This window comes from Neospora caninum, chromosome XII (genome assembly GCF_000208865.1).
Source record: "Neospora caninum Liverpool complete genome, chromosome XII".
Taxonomy (NCBI): domain Eukaryota; phylum Apicomplexa; class Conoidasida; order Eucoccidiorida; family Sarcocystidae; genus Neospora; species Neospora caninum.
This window is the reverse complement of record NC_018398.1, coordinates 6,222,558-6,236,822: the sequence shown is the minus strand read 5'-3', so window position 1 is coordinate 6,236,822 and position 14,265 is coordinate 6,222,558. Positions and strand designations below refer to the sequence as shown.

The following is a 14,265-nucleotide window of genomic DNA, read 5'->3' as shown; positions in this document are numbered from 1 at the left end:
CCCGCTCCCTCTGCTTCCTCGCCGCCTCTGGGCTTTTCTTCTTTGTCTTGCGATCCTCCGTTGTCGCCTTCTCTCGCCAACGCAGCTTCTCTATTCCCTTCCCCACCTTCTCGCCCTTCAGTTGCTGTCAGGGTCTCCCCGCCAGCCGCCAGCGCGACTCTCAGGAGCGCGGCACCGGCGCCTGCCGCTCTTGTGTCTGTCTGTGAAAAGAGAAGCCGAGCAGGTTGTCGATCGTGGACGTTTTGGAGCGCCGCCACTGCGTGCCTTCGGGCGCATTTGCCCGACTTACGCCATGATGGAAACGAGGCGTTCTTGCAAGACCTGTATCTGAGCCAGCAGACAGCGGCTTCGCCTTCTCTCCCCTCCTGCTCGCCCCCTTTTCGTCTTGCTGCTTCCAGTACATTTCCCTCGTATTCCTCTGTTCACCTGCCTCGCTTCTCATCCGTGGAGGCTCAGTCTCCGTCTTCTGTGCCGCGCTCTTCGTCTGCGCATTCTCCTTTCCAAGCGCCGTGGTCGGTACAATTCTTTGATCTCAGGACAGCCTTGCGCCTTTTCTGCCTGCTCGGCACCCATACGCTACCCTTTTCGTCAGTTTGTCACTCTCCTTCCTCTTCTTCCTTTTCTCGGGCGTCTGCTGTCCTTCGCCCTTCGGCTGTCTCTTCTGTTTGGAGTTCGTTTTTGGGGAAGGAAGACTCACGCACTCAGCCAGAACCCGAACCACACTCGGCCGCTGTCCCAGCCTCCAGCCACCTTCACTCCGACATGCGTTGCGAGAATCACGAACCTCACGACAGAGACAACAGGCAGACAGAGGAACGCAACCGCATGCAGGAGGCGACTCTGCATCTTTTGGCGGCTCACATTCTCATGAGATATCAACTAGCGTCGACTCTTTCTTCTCGATGCTCGTCTTCGGGACGAGACAAGAAACCCGACCCTCTGCCGACACTCTCGGTCCACGAGCTTCGACAGCTCGTTCAGGTGTACATACATTTGGCCTCGCAGGCAACTTGCCAAGAGACGGAGTCGGGTCCACGCGCGTCGTGGGTTGCGTTCCTCTCGCTTGCTCGCCATACCGTCTATACTGTTGTTCGGTCTTCTCTCTCTCCCTTTTCGCCTTCATCCTCTTCTCTCTCGTCTTGCGCGTCGCTTCTCTCTGCGTCGCTGGCCCCCCAACTGTCTCTCCACTCGAGCCCTGTCCTTCGCAACCCATCTGCGGGGCCGTCGCTCTCTCAACTCATTCTTCTTCTCTCGTCTTTCTCTCCGCCGTCTACCCCCACTTCCCGGTCTTCCTCTACGGCCTCTTCCGCTCCTTCGCCTCCCCTGTCGTTCACGTCTACGTCGAATGCAGGTTGCGTGCCGCCTGCGCGCAATCGCTCTTCTCATTCCCCGTGGCAGGCTCCTCAGTGCGTTCCACCTTGGGCGAGACTGCCACCGCCTGCAGACTTCCTCCTCCTGCTTCAAGTGAAATTAACTCAGCAAGGCGGCGCGAACCTCTCGGCGCCGGAGTTGGTCCAAGCTGCCTTTCTGTTAGCTCCACATGCGTCGATTATGGGAGGCGGCCGAGACAGTCAGGGAGTCCTGGTGAGCGCTACAGTGAGCAAGACGCCGACAACAGGGACAGGCACGGTTCCTGTGCATGCGCGGAGAAGGGAGTGAGAACGCAGGAGGGACAGAGACTCGGCGGGAGGCAACAAACTCGCCAGGACGGAAAGCGCTAGTAGGACCGTGGGAGAAACACAGAGGAGGGTTGCCGAGGAAGAGAGAGAACAGAGCGAGCGAAGCAACAGAGAAACCGAGGCACAGTAAAGGAGAGAATACAAACAGAAACGGAGAAGAGTGCATGCATTCTGGGCAGACGTCGGTCGAACGGAAACACTAGGCATTGAGGAACACACACGCACACACACGAACGCACACGCATATATATTTCTTTGTGAATATGTGGAAAGTCTTATGGGATTCAAACAGCGTTGTTTTTGAGCGTCACGCCTCGAAGAGCTTCACCGATTGAGGAGAGACCAGCCGAGGAGGAACGCGGCTTTATCGATGCCCAGCCTGTGTTTCTCCTCTTTCTGTCGCCAGACCTTCAAGGCGATTGGAGACGAGCTGGAGTACCGCATTGAGGAACTCTGTGGCGAGGCCTCTCCTGCGGCGCGTCCTGCTTTTGCTTCGTTCTCGGACCTTCCTTCTTCAGCGTCTTCTCTTGGGAAACTCGGCGAGATTGCCGAGGGTCCGGAGTTGGCCATCTTGGCTGTCCAGGCCTTTGCAGACGCAGACGTCTTTCATGAACCCTTTTTGAACAGCCTCTGTCTGTTTCTTTTGTCTCCTTGCTCGTCGCTTTCTCGTTCCGCTTCCTCTCCATCCTCACCCTCCTCGCCATCCTCACCCGCCTCGCCATCCTCACCCTCCTCGCCATGCTCTCCGCCCGCTTCGTCGTCTGTTGCTGCGTGCGCGAGCGACGGGGAGGAGAGGGTGGAGAGGAACGCGAACAGGGCACGAGGGAAAGATAACGTGGACAGCGAGGGGGGTCACGCACCAGAGAGCGCGGTTGTGTGCCTGGATACCTGGAGGACGCGTCAAATCGCAGACCTCCTCTTTCAGTTCAGAAGACTCCGTTTCTACAACGACGACCTTCTCGGCTATCTCTGGACTGCGTATGACGGGGAGGCGCTGACACCTGCGGCTCTGAGGCAGCGAGAGCGAGAGAAGAGAAAAGCGAGAAACGCGCCAGCAGAGCCGGGAAGGAGACGCCAGTCGACCAGGCGGGCCGTGGCTGTCTGCGGTGATGCTGCGCCTTCACGGAGGTCCGGTGCGCCTCTCCACGCCCCACCGGCTCAGAAGCACTCTCGACTGCCTTCTGTGTCGCCACCGGCGGCGCTGCCTTCGTCTTCTGTTGCTTCGCCGGCATCGACGGATGCGAAGCTGCGGAAGAAAACCCGTTTCTACGACAAGTGCAACGCACACCAGCTGTTGACGCTTCTTCACACCGCCGGACACAGCGAAGTCGCTCCTCCCTCGCCTCAGTGGCAAGTGCAAATCCTGCGGCTGCTCGTGTCGTCTGCATCCTTGCGCTCCTTGGCCCAGCCCGCGTTGTCCTTCCTCTCGCCTTCCCCGTCCGCGTCGCCTGCGCCTGCGAGCGAGGCTTCCGCTTCCACTGCAACTGCTTCATCCTTGACTCTGTCTGTGTCTCCGTTGTCTCCATCCTCTTCGTTCTGCGCGTCAGCCCGTCCCCGCGCACCGTCGCTGCTTTCGGCCCTCGCTTCACTTCTCAGCCCCGTGCAGGCAGGCGACCTTGCGACGTCGCTTCCGCGTCTGACTCCCCTCGCAGGCTCTGAGCTCTTCGCCACCCTCTGTGGAGCTGCAGCGGGAGAGGGAGACTGTGTTTCCAGCGGCGAACAGGCAGGCAGAGGACCCGACGCGCGAGAAGGGAACTCAGAAGAGGGACACGAGAAGCACGGCCACGAGTCGCAGCGAGGGCCCGACTCCGAAGCGAAGAAGCGCGCCGCGGTTGGGCTGCCATCGCGGGGCTCTGCGGTAGTCTCCGACGAAGCGGCCCGTCGGAGAGGCGCGCACAAGGAGGGCGCGAAGGAAGAGGAAAAAACACACAGGTTTTTGCGTGCGATGCCTCTCTCGCAACTTCCTTCTTTTTGCTTAGCTCTTCTCCTCCACTCTCCCCCGCTCCTGCTTTCTGCTCAGACACGAAAGGCAACCCTCGACCGTGGACACAGAGGCAATCTCTGCCCAAAACGCAACTCTTCTTCTGCGCCGTACTCACCGTTTTCCGGCGTGTCTTCCCTGCCCGTGTCTCCCTGGCACACCGCAGTGCATTCCCTTTCTTCTCCGTCTGCTTTGTCGCCTGCTTCACCGTTCAAGGCGATGGGTGAAGCGGCAGCTTTGCTGTTTAGAACAGAGAGATGTGGATGGCCGCGAGAAATCGAGGACTCAGTTTTGGTGGCTTGGGGTGTTCTGCTGGATAGGCTTCTCAGCCTGTGGAGGTTCTCGGCAGCGCCTAGTCTACGCCCCCTTCTCAACTATGCTCTCCTCCATCACCAATTTTCCTCTGGGGAGAAAGAAACTCCGGCGAAATACTCACGCGCCTCGGTTGCTTCTGCCACGGTCTCTGGAGCCTGCAGTGCGAATCCTTCGCTTAGAGCCTCTCGAAATCCCGGCTGCTATGTCTCCCCCTCATCGTCTTCGTCGTCGCCTTACACCTCTTCGTTGTCGTATTGGTCTGATCTGGCATCTGGTGAATCGATCTCTTCTGCTTCCTCCGCTTCGTCGCCCGTTTCGTCTTTGCTGGCGGGCTCGACGGCTCCCCACCTGTCGCTTCTTCGGTCTCTGTTGCTCTTCGACGCGACTCGAGGGTTAGACGAAAAGGGACGAGAACGCAGTGCGCGGGCGCCTTGTTCTCGACCCGAAGCAGCTGGGTCGGCGCGCGACAGAGCTCCAGACGACAAAGGCCGAGAAGGACAGTTTCCCCGAGAGGACACGGAAGAATCAAGGTGCGAAAACAAGAACTCGGCGCCAAGTCTCAGTCCCTCGTCTCAGCACTCTTCACCTCCACCCCTCGCAGCTTCGTCGCTGCCTTGTGCTTCCGGCCCTTCCTGCGCTTCTTCATTTGCTTTTCAGAGCCGCCTCGTTTCGCCGCTGGTGCGCGGCGTGCCCAGCCAGGAGCCTTTGCGTCTGGAGCCGCGCTGGGCGTCGCTCGATCCGGCAGTGCAGGCGGGCGCGTATGGCGACGCGGAGGCGGTGCGGGGAGAGCGAGCGAGAGATGAAGACAGGGGGACGGCAGAAGAGGCTCGTCGCCGAGAGAACTCCACTGACGAGAGAGAATGCGCGCCAAGAGACCCTCCAGAAGAAGCAAACTTTGCAGATTTCCGCCTGTCGACCGCCGCGCGTCTGTGTCGTCAGACGCTCCTCTCGTTGCTCGTGTATGTCCACCTGAACGCCGCGCCACCCTCCTCTCCCCACTGCCATCTAACTCACCCCTCACAGACACACAAGAGGTTCTCGCCGAGACGTGTTTTCGCTCCCCCGCAGTCTCCGTCTGAGCCTCCGTCCTCGTTTTCTCTTCCTTCTTCATTTTCGGGCGCGGCCGCCGTCGCGACACACGATGCATCTTCTGTTGCTTCTTCTGCGCGACGCACGCCCATCGCAGATGCGCTTTCGCCTCTTCCACTGCCTCAGCTGAGACGCGTCTATCTGTTGACTCTGTTGTCGACGTCGGGTCTCTTGTGGCGAGATAGCGGCGGCGGCTTTGGAACACAAGGCTTGAATCTGCCAGTTTTTCGTGCCGAGGAGAGCCCAACTTCTCAAGCGAGACCGAACTCGCTGGAGGAGGCGAGGGTGCGAGGGAGTGCGCTGAACCTCCAAGCACTGCTTCAGCAGACGCTGCTGGTGCATCCCGACGAGGAGGTTCGACTGCGACAGACTCTCCGTGCAGAGGAAAGCAAGCGCTTGATGCAGGCCGACGCCGTTTTTCAAAAGGCGCTAAGAGAGGCGTCGCCGCTCCTGAGAGAGGCTTGGAAAGAGACAGAGCGACAGAAAACGGAAGAGCGAAAGAGAAAAGACGAGGCGAGAGACATCCGCGTAAAGACCAAACTGATAAGGAGGGACCAGATGCGGCTATGGGAGACACTGCAACGCCCACGGGGGCGTCGAACGGAAGCAGAAGAAGATATAGGAGGGAGAGAAGAAGAGGGAGAAGAGAGGGAAGGAGAGAGAGAAAAGAGGGAAGGAGAGAGAGAAGAAGAGAGCGAAGAGAGAGAAGAAGAAAGTGAAGAAGAGAGAGAAGAAGAGAGCGAAGAAGAGAGAGGAGAGAGAGAGACACGGGCGGTGAGAAACAAGAGAGAGAAAAACGAAGGGGACTGCGGAGACGAAGACGAGGGACTCTTGTCTAGGGAGAGAAGGACGCACGTTGCGCGGTTAACGGAAGATGAAGTGCACATTCATCTGCATGCACAGAAAGAGAGGGACACGGCCGATGAGCGGGAAGAGTCGTATCGAGGTCTTGGAAGGTCGTCTGACGAGTGGCGGTCGAGAGGAAGTGACGCTGGCATCGATACGTTCGAAGGACAGAACAATGGGCGGCACGGAAATCTGTATCGGCGATTCGCCCTCGCAGAAGATGCAGCAAAGGCGCTGCTCTCTCACCAACAATGCCCCGTAGACACGACCCCGCACGTTTCAGGCTTCCATCGGCAAGTTCTCTCTGCTGTACAGCCAGCGCTGCAACTCCTCCAGTCTGTGCGGGAAGAAGCCCCGGCGGAAACAGGTGAAGACTCCCAGCGATCAGACCAAGAAGGCGAAGACGCGCCAGACGCCGCTCAAGACGGACAGGCAGGAAAAGAAGGGCAAAGGCACGGCGAGAGCGACCGGACACGCCCTCGCGCAGATCCCACGCCGAGGGGCGACATTCCGCAAAGCCGGAGCAGGACAGCAGCCAGGACGAAACGAGCAGACGGGAGAGGAGGGAAAGGAGCGAGAGAAGGAAGGACGGGAAGAGATGCAGACGCCAAAGGAAACTCCAGGACAGAGCGAGGCGAAGGCCTGGTCAGTCGGAAACGCACTTTTTGGATCGGGCAAGAAATTCCAGTGGGTCCGTATGTTATTGACATTCTTGTTCTGCCTCAAAGATGAAGACGACTCCAGAACACCGAGGCGAGAGAGAAGAAAAGAAAAGCGAAAGAAGAAAGGGCGAGATACGATGACTCGGGGCCATGCAAAAAAGGTGTTCATCTCTTGCCTCTGGTCTCACGTGTCGGGTGACTCCCGCTATTTTTCGTCATCTGGCCCGTCTCTGTTGCTTCCAGGAACTCCTGGTTTTCCTATCGAATGTCTTCTGCGTTTGAACCAGCGTGACTGCATGCAACTTGGTGGTGATCCACCTTCTGCTGCTTAAATTCTCGTATAGACAGAGTGTAGGGCTCTCACTGCGCCAAAAGGAAATGCGGCAGAGAGAACGAAAAAGAGGAGAGAGGACGAAAACCGAACGGGAGAGAACGTGAGTGCAGAGAGAGAGACAGGGACAGAAAGAGACAGACACAGAACGACAGACAGAGCGTAAAGAAAGAGAGGACGATAGGTAGAATGAGAGAGGCACACGTCGAACATGAGGGAGACACAGAGATTCAGTAGTACACTTTCTTGTCTACAGCGTAGTGCCTAATTTCTGTTTTTTGGGGAAGCCTAAATGCGTGTCTTAACGACCATGCGCCACTACGTAGCAGAAATGATTTTGGCTGGGGCGGTACGTGTCGCCATTCTCCTGTCCTTTGTCTTTCAAGTTTCGGAGACCATGCACTCAGACGTTTCCGTTTTCCTCGGAAGGTGCCCTCTATTCTTTTGAGCGCGTCGACGCATGTCTTCCAGGACAAAAAACCATCTGGAGCGAGCGTGAACATCCCAAGGCACAGACACCGAGGCGGAAATCTGGTCCCCGCACCCTCCTTCTCAGAAGTTCGTTCTGATTGCTGCACACCACCCAGCTTCTTGAAACGGCTGAAAAGTGCGTTGGATCTCAGGATCCGACTTTCAGCTTATTCCACATCGGAAAACCACAAGCGGAGGCCGACCAATTTATTCACACCCATATATCTCTAGATGCTTATGGCCATGCACACAGATATATACCGATTCACGCATACGCATACACACGCCTATATATATATATATATATATGTATGTATGTATGTATGTATGTATGTATGTATGTATGTATGTATGTATGTATGTATGTATGTATGTATGTATGTATGAGTATACATATCTGCATGCAGAGGGGTACGAAAAGACCGGTCTTTCTTTCGCAGACGTGGAATCCTCGCCCTAACATGATGAGCGACACAAGTCTATCCTACAGCGAATCGCGACCGGTGCACGCGCGCGTTTCTAAGCAGGCCTCAGTGTCTGTTTATGCGAGAGAGTCTCGCAATGTGTGCTGTCTGAGACGCGCCGAAAGAGAGATGGGAGAGTGGGAAAATAGGACGGATAGACAACGCGCCATACCAGAGGGCGCCTCGACTTCATCGCCGGAAAGGGAGAAGGGAAACCGGGCGACGAAACCGGATCGATGGGGAAAAGACGAAAGAACCACCCTCAGTTGTAGACCATATACTTGGCAGTCGCACTGAACTTTTTGTACCCTTTGATGACTCGGTTGATGGCATCGATGAAGTTTTTCTCGCTGATGCTCTGCAGACAGCGGAAAGAGAAACACGGACGGCTCTGATCTCGATCTCCGAGGAAAACCGGAGAAGTCCGAGAAGCGACACAGAGACGGCGCACAGAGAACTCTGCCCAGGAAGCGAGAGAACAAAAAGAAAAAAGGGAGAACACATATGAGAGAACAAAGGGAAAAGAGATGAATGAGCGGAAAGAGAACAAAGAGACACAAGAAAAAGAAAGAAAACGCCCGAAGAGAGAGAAGACAAGAGCCATGAAAAGACGTTACCTTCTTTCTGGCGCGAATGGCCAAGATGCCTGCCTCTGTACAAACAGAGCGGATGTCAGCGCCTGTGCTGTTGGGGCACAGGCGGGCGAGGAGTTCGTAGCGGATGTTGCGATCGACGCTGAGAGTCTTTGCATGAATCTTGAAGATGTGTGTTCTTCCCTGAAGACAGAAAAGGGAACCTGCATGTGTTTCGCCGTCCTTCTTTGGCACACGGAACGTCCAGAAGCTGTCCCAGCCCCAGAAGACACGATGAAGCAGGCGTTTCGCATCGCCACACACCGACAGGGAAAACGGAAAACCCATGCCCAAACAGTACTACAGATCCGCCTCCAAAAACGGGTTTCTGCTCGACACCACGAGAGACTTCGGAAATCCTCGGGAGACAGGGGAGCGACTCTTTTACGAAAACCACCCTGAACACGGAGCACGAATGGGAGAACACCGCGACAGCGTCGAGACCATCCACGAACAGGCAAAAAGACGACGTGGTGATTCGAGACCCGAATTCCTCGACATGCCGAGTGAACGCGAGAAGACAAATGCTTTTAGGTTCCTCGAGGCACAGTAGAGAATCCCTTTGCAGAGAGAAAGGACGCCGTCTTCGGCCCCTAAGCACAAAAGGAGAATCGTCGATTCCGAAGGGCGCTCTGGAAACGCACCTCGAGGTCCGGAAGACCGAACTCGATCTTTCTGTCGAGACGGCCGGGACGAAGCAGGGCTGGGTCCAGGGTGTCTGGACGGTTGGTGGCCATGAGAACTTTGATGTTTCCACGAGCTTCGAAGCCATCTAGCTGATTCACAATTTCTGAGAAGAAAATCAGTCCACTCTCAGTTTTTCTCTTGCGAAAAGGCAACACGAGAGATCGGCCGCCCGCCACACGGCACTGGCAGAAACCCGCGATCGCAGACACTTCTGCCGCGTCGCTTTCCTCAAGACTCGCCAGAGTGTGCGGAGGCTGCAGACGAACTTTTTAAAGACCGAGATGGGTGGCAAGCGAAGCGAAGAGGAATGGAGCCCCAGGGGAAGAGAGCGAGCATGAAAGGGAGCGACTTTTCTCTGGTTTCTTTCCGAAGAAGCCGACGAAAAGACTCATCCGAAAGACCTTCCCCAGTTGCTTCGGAGAGAAGCGCCTCGAAGGCGTCTGAAGAAACCCAACCCCCACGTTTCTCTCGTCTTTCTCGCATGCCTCGCGTCCTTTCCACGTCCCGCGTCCACCGTTTTTGCTTCTCCCGCTTCACCGGCTGCCTACCGAGCATCGTTCTTTGCACTTCGTGGTCACCGTGAGCATTCCCCTCGCCCTCGCTCCCTCGGCTTCCGCCGATCGCGTCCACCTCGTCGATGAATAAAATGCATGCGCGTCTGCTGCGCGCCATCTGAAAGAGCTCTCGCACCATTCGAGCCCCCTCGCCGACGTACCTGACGCGCGCACGCACACAGCCGAAAAGGCCCCGAGGAGCCGCGCGAAAGAACTCCAAAAGCCGCCTCTGCGCGACACCCCGATCTAGACAGGCTTTCCGAGTGCATGCACACAGAGAGAAGAGATCGAAAAACGCAGACGGCGGCCGAGCAGCTGCGCTCTTGCGTCAGCTGGTGACAAGACGCAGAAAGACGCAGTTACACACATATGTCTACATACATATACACGCACATACACACATATGTATGCATATAAGGATATGTAGCGATGTACACGTGAGTTGACTGGCGTCGTTTTATGAAAAGCACGTCTCACTTTTGCACAAGTTCGGAGCCGATGACGCAGATGAAGCATGCATCTGTTCGATTTGCGACGGCGCGGGCCGTGAGCGTTTTCCCCGTCCCTGGTGGCCCGTAGAGCAGGACGCCCTTGGGCGGATCGATGCCGAGAGAGAGGAATCTCTCCGGATGAAGCAGAGGAAGTTCGAGGACTTCTCGCAGCTTCTCGAGTTGCTCCTTCGCGCCGCCGACGTCGTTGTAAGTCACATCCGGCTTCTGAAGGAAAGGGAGACACGCAGCGCTTCGGCGAGACTTCAGCGAAAACCCTGCTGGGATCCACAAGGAGAGACGACAGCACACAGCACAACGAGAAGGCGCACGAAAGAACAGAGCGCGTGAAACAGATGCTGCAACAGAGGGCCAGAAGAATCCGAGAGGACAGAAGAGAGAGGAGAGAGACAGAAGGAAGAGACGGGTAACAGGACGAGAGAGACCAATCCAACGGACCTCTTCGACTGTCATCATGGTGACTGTAGGGTCAATCTTGGGCGGAAGCGGAATTTGGATTTTGTACTTGTTGCGGTCGACTCTGCAGGGAAAAGAAGCAAGGGGAGGACAGAGCACGACACATGAACACTCAGCCAGAATCAGTGTACCCACGAGAAGCATTCAGAAACAACTTCCGTGTGCTTCGAGACGCAGACCGAAGACCTGAAGGAGTGATTTCGTTCTCCCCAGAAAGAAACGAGCCTGTCCGCCGAGCCGCCGTATCCTCCCCAGCAAAAAACCCTGCGGGGAGTGTCGCCTCTTCCCCCACCCATTCCTCTTCCGGTTATCTCTCTCTTGGAACGTCCCGACTCGTTTCCATTTGCTCCCCGCTAGCTCGCGTTGCCTTGATCCAGTGGGGAATTGCGCACCCGACTCGCATGCCTTCTTCGATGTCCATCGCAGCGACTTTCTCGCCGAGGCCGACGACGAACTTTGCGATTTGCTTCACGTTGATGATGTATTTCGGTTCTTCGTCTTCTCCGGCACCAGCCCCAAAGGACGACGCCCCGACGCCCTCTGAGGCAGGCCGGCTCTCGCCAGCTCGCCCGGCCTCGCCGTTCGCGTTGCCCCCGTCTGCGTTGCGCTGAGGCGCCTGGCCGCCAGGGTAGATGATTTTCGTGCACCGCGCGACTTGCAAAGGCTGTTCCTGCATCAGCTGCTTGTCGGCAGCCAGATCCCACTGCGACGGCGGACAGAGCCCCGTGTCGCTTTCGCGAACTCCACACAGCTTGGTGATCTTCTCGGACAAACCCTTGATGTCGGTGTCCAGGCGCTTAATCGCAAAGGCGTAGGGAGACAAACCCTGAAAACGGAGAAACGCGAGACGAAAGAGGAAAGCGGAGAGATGAGAACCGGGAAACGAAGACGGTGGAAGGCGCGAGAGTCTGGTGACTCTCGCGGGTTTTCCGACTCTGAACGCGTTTTCAAAGTGGTGTGGTAGAAAAAACAGAGACGGCTTCGGAACAAGGGAGACGCGGAGAGGAATCGACAGCTGTGAGACTCAACGCAATCGACGAGAGAGGGGAGAGCAAGAGAAAGCGGGGGGTCAGCGAGATAAGGAAGTAACGCGAAGAAGGAAACACTGCGGCACGCGATTCGTTCCTGCTTACGTAAGACTTGAGGATGTTGATGTCTGCTTCGTCGAGAGGAATGGTTTTTTTCGGCTCTTCATCGTCCTGAGCGCCGTTCTTCGCCACCTTCGGCCGCTCCGAGCCCGCCCCAGCCTGCTTGGTCTCTGTCTCCTTCTCATTCGCCATTTTCCGAGGAGACAAGAAGCGAGGAGAACGGGAGGATAGGAGACGGTCGACGCGGCAGCAGGGGAGACCGTTCCCCAGATGCCAAGCGCAGAAAGAAGAGAGGACTTCGTGCGACTCGGGAGCAACGTCCTAAAAACCTTTCCTCTGCCTCCTCTGATATGGATGCTCCCGAGGAGCTCGAGACGGCAGAAGCAGTGCAGAGGCGAGAACCGCGTGGGAAGACGAACAGAGGGAAGCGCGCGAGACAGAAGAGGAAGGACGGACGGAAAGCAGACTAGAAGCGAAGGGGTTGGAAGATACTGATGGGAGACTCTGCCAGAGAGGTATCTTTTATTCGCTTCGTCTCGGGGAAAAGGGTAGGCAGGGCGTGGACAGTTTGAAGGGACCGAAACGAAAAGACAAGATGAAGACAAACGGATGGCAGCTGGTGCAACACAGGCAGTCCGCGGAAGGCAGGGAATCCAAAAAAGGAGAGGTGAAGAACGAGGGGGGAGACGGTGACACACGAAGACGCAAGAAGGCGAGACCGAAAACGACAAATGTCGGAACTTTCGTGCTTGGCTTCTGCACACAGAAAAAGGCAGGGGACCTCAAGTCAGCCGAGCAATCCGTCGCGACGCAGTGTATGTACACCTCGCCGGATAGCAGCGCCTGTGTGCTTCTTTGCTTCGCGCCACAAAGACAGAGCCTCCGGAGGCGCAGACATCTGCGTTTTTCTTGCTTTCCGTGCGACCCAAAAAATCCGAGAGAGCGAAGCACTTGGCCAGCGAAGAGAGGCCAGCCGTTGTTCTCCGTTTCTCTTTCGCTCTCTCTCCTCCTTTTCTTTCTCTTCACACGGCTTTTCCTCGCGTGCGTCGACACTGGCGGGTTACTTTTGTTGCGGGCGTCCCTACACAACGCCTTCTTTGTTGTGTTTCTGTAAACACAATCGGCCTTCTTTCTCGCGATCCCTGGCGACCTCGTTGCTCGCAAAGACGGCCTGCTGCGTGCGCGCAAGAAAAGGAGAGGCTTCCTCGGTATTGTCCTTTGTCTTCTCTCGGCCGCTTCCTCCTTTGTCGCAAGGCGAGGAAAACGGAAATCGGGCAAGGAAGCGTCACGGGCAGAAAGTGAGAGGTGACGGCGACGCAAACCCTTCTCTCTTTTTTGAATCGTTTTCGGGGGGCGTTAAATTGAGAGAGGAATCAGCGGAATTCCCTTGTCTTTGTTGATAAGACGGCCGGCACGAGGTGTATGTACAGTCCAGCAGCTGTACCGCTTTTCTCCGCCTGGCACGCACCCGCGCGACGAGGCCAGCAGAAACGGATAAGGCGCGTGCGATGCTCTCTCCTCTCGGGGAGTATGGCGGCGAGAATGATCAAAGCTGGATTCCGGAAAACCAGTGCGTTCAAACGAGTTCTGCATGGGCGTCAGTTAACTTATTGTCACGCGTTAAACGGCAAAATACGAGAAATGGCGTCGATAAATCGGTACCGAATGTCCAGGAGGGCCCTGCAGCTCTCTGTGTCCCCTCTCGCTCTTCACAGAAACCAAACTGCACATACATCTAGGCAGCACTCCTCTTCTCCGTGACTTTTAGAGCACATCAGGCCGCACGGCTTCCTGTACAAATTCTCCGTCTTCTTTCTCTCCTACTCTGCGGCTCTTGCTTTCGCTGCGTCGTCTGCCAGAAACGCACGACTGAACTTAAGGAAAGATAAAGGCTAGACATAACAGGTGGAGGCTGGCGGCAGAGGTACTCGGGAGGGGGGGAGGCGGCCTGGCTGCTTGCAGCTGGGGAGGAAAACTATCAGTCACTTCCAGTTTCTCGCGTAGAAAACGGAAACGCGACAGCCACGTTTTTGATCCCCGTTTGCTCAAGGCCCAGCACACAGATCAGCTTCTTGGGGTGGACGTCGCTACGCCAGCATATACAAGACGCGGACGCGGGTGTATCATCAGAGCGAGCCCGAGGTGACAGGATTAGCGACCGACAAGAGTTCTGCACAGGGAAAATCCCAGAGGAGGATCTTCATGCCTTTGAGTTTCCTTCACTCTTTTTCAGAACATGCATGCGTGCATAAAAACGCCTGTGTGGTGAAGAGGCAAACACCGAAGGAGACGTTCAAGCATCAGATGCTGCACGCTTCCATCTCTAGATTCTCCTCTGTCGCCTCCCTCTCCGGGATGCGCTCCCTCTCTCCAGTTCGCCTGGGCTCGCTTCACTGCTTCCCCCGACGGAGCATGCGCTGAGCGTTTCGAGGGGTTGTCTAAAATTCCTCGTCGCCTGCCTGTCTCCCGTCGTTCCTCGTCTCGAGCTGCATAAATTCTTT

The 14,265-nt window shown here is 56.4% G+C and overlaps 2 protein-coding genes across 2 annotated transcripts; one reads left to right on the top strand and one right to left on the bottom strand.

Annotated features, from left to right (window-relative positions):
• Positions 1 to 762: 762 nt before the first annotated feature.
• On the top strand, positions 763 to 6,642 carry NCLIV_068390 (conserved hypothetical protein; the record flags this gene model as incomplete). The annotated part of the gene is made up of 2 exons (XM_003886391.1): positions 763 to 1,584; positions 2,086 to 6,642. 2 exons carry the CDS (start codon positions 763 to 765, stop codon positions 6,640 to 6,642), a joined length of 5,379 nt encoding a protein of 1,792 aa, XP_003886440.1.
• Positions 6,643 to 8,100: 1,458 nt separating this feature from the next.
• On the bottom strand, positions 8,101 to 11,956 carry NCLIV_068380 (hypothetical protein; the record flags this gene model as incomplete). The annotated part of the gene is made up of 8 exons (XM_003886390.1): positions 8,101 to 8,196; positions 8,456 to 8,614; positions 9,115 to 9,260; positions 9,706 to 9,872; positions 10,189 to 10,427; positions 10,659 to 10,740; positions 11,069 to 11,502; positions 11,810 to 11,956. The coding sequence occupies 8 exons, from the start codon at positions 11,954 to 11,956 to the stop codon at positions 8,101 to 8,103; spliced, it is 1,470 nt and encodes a 489-aa protein (XP_003886439.1).
• Between the last annotated feature and the right edge of the window lie 2,309 nt (positions 11,957 to 14,265).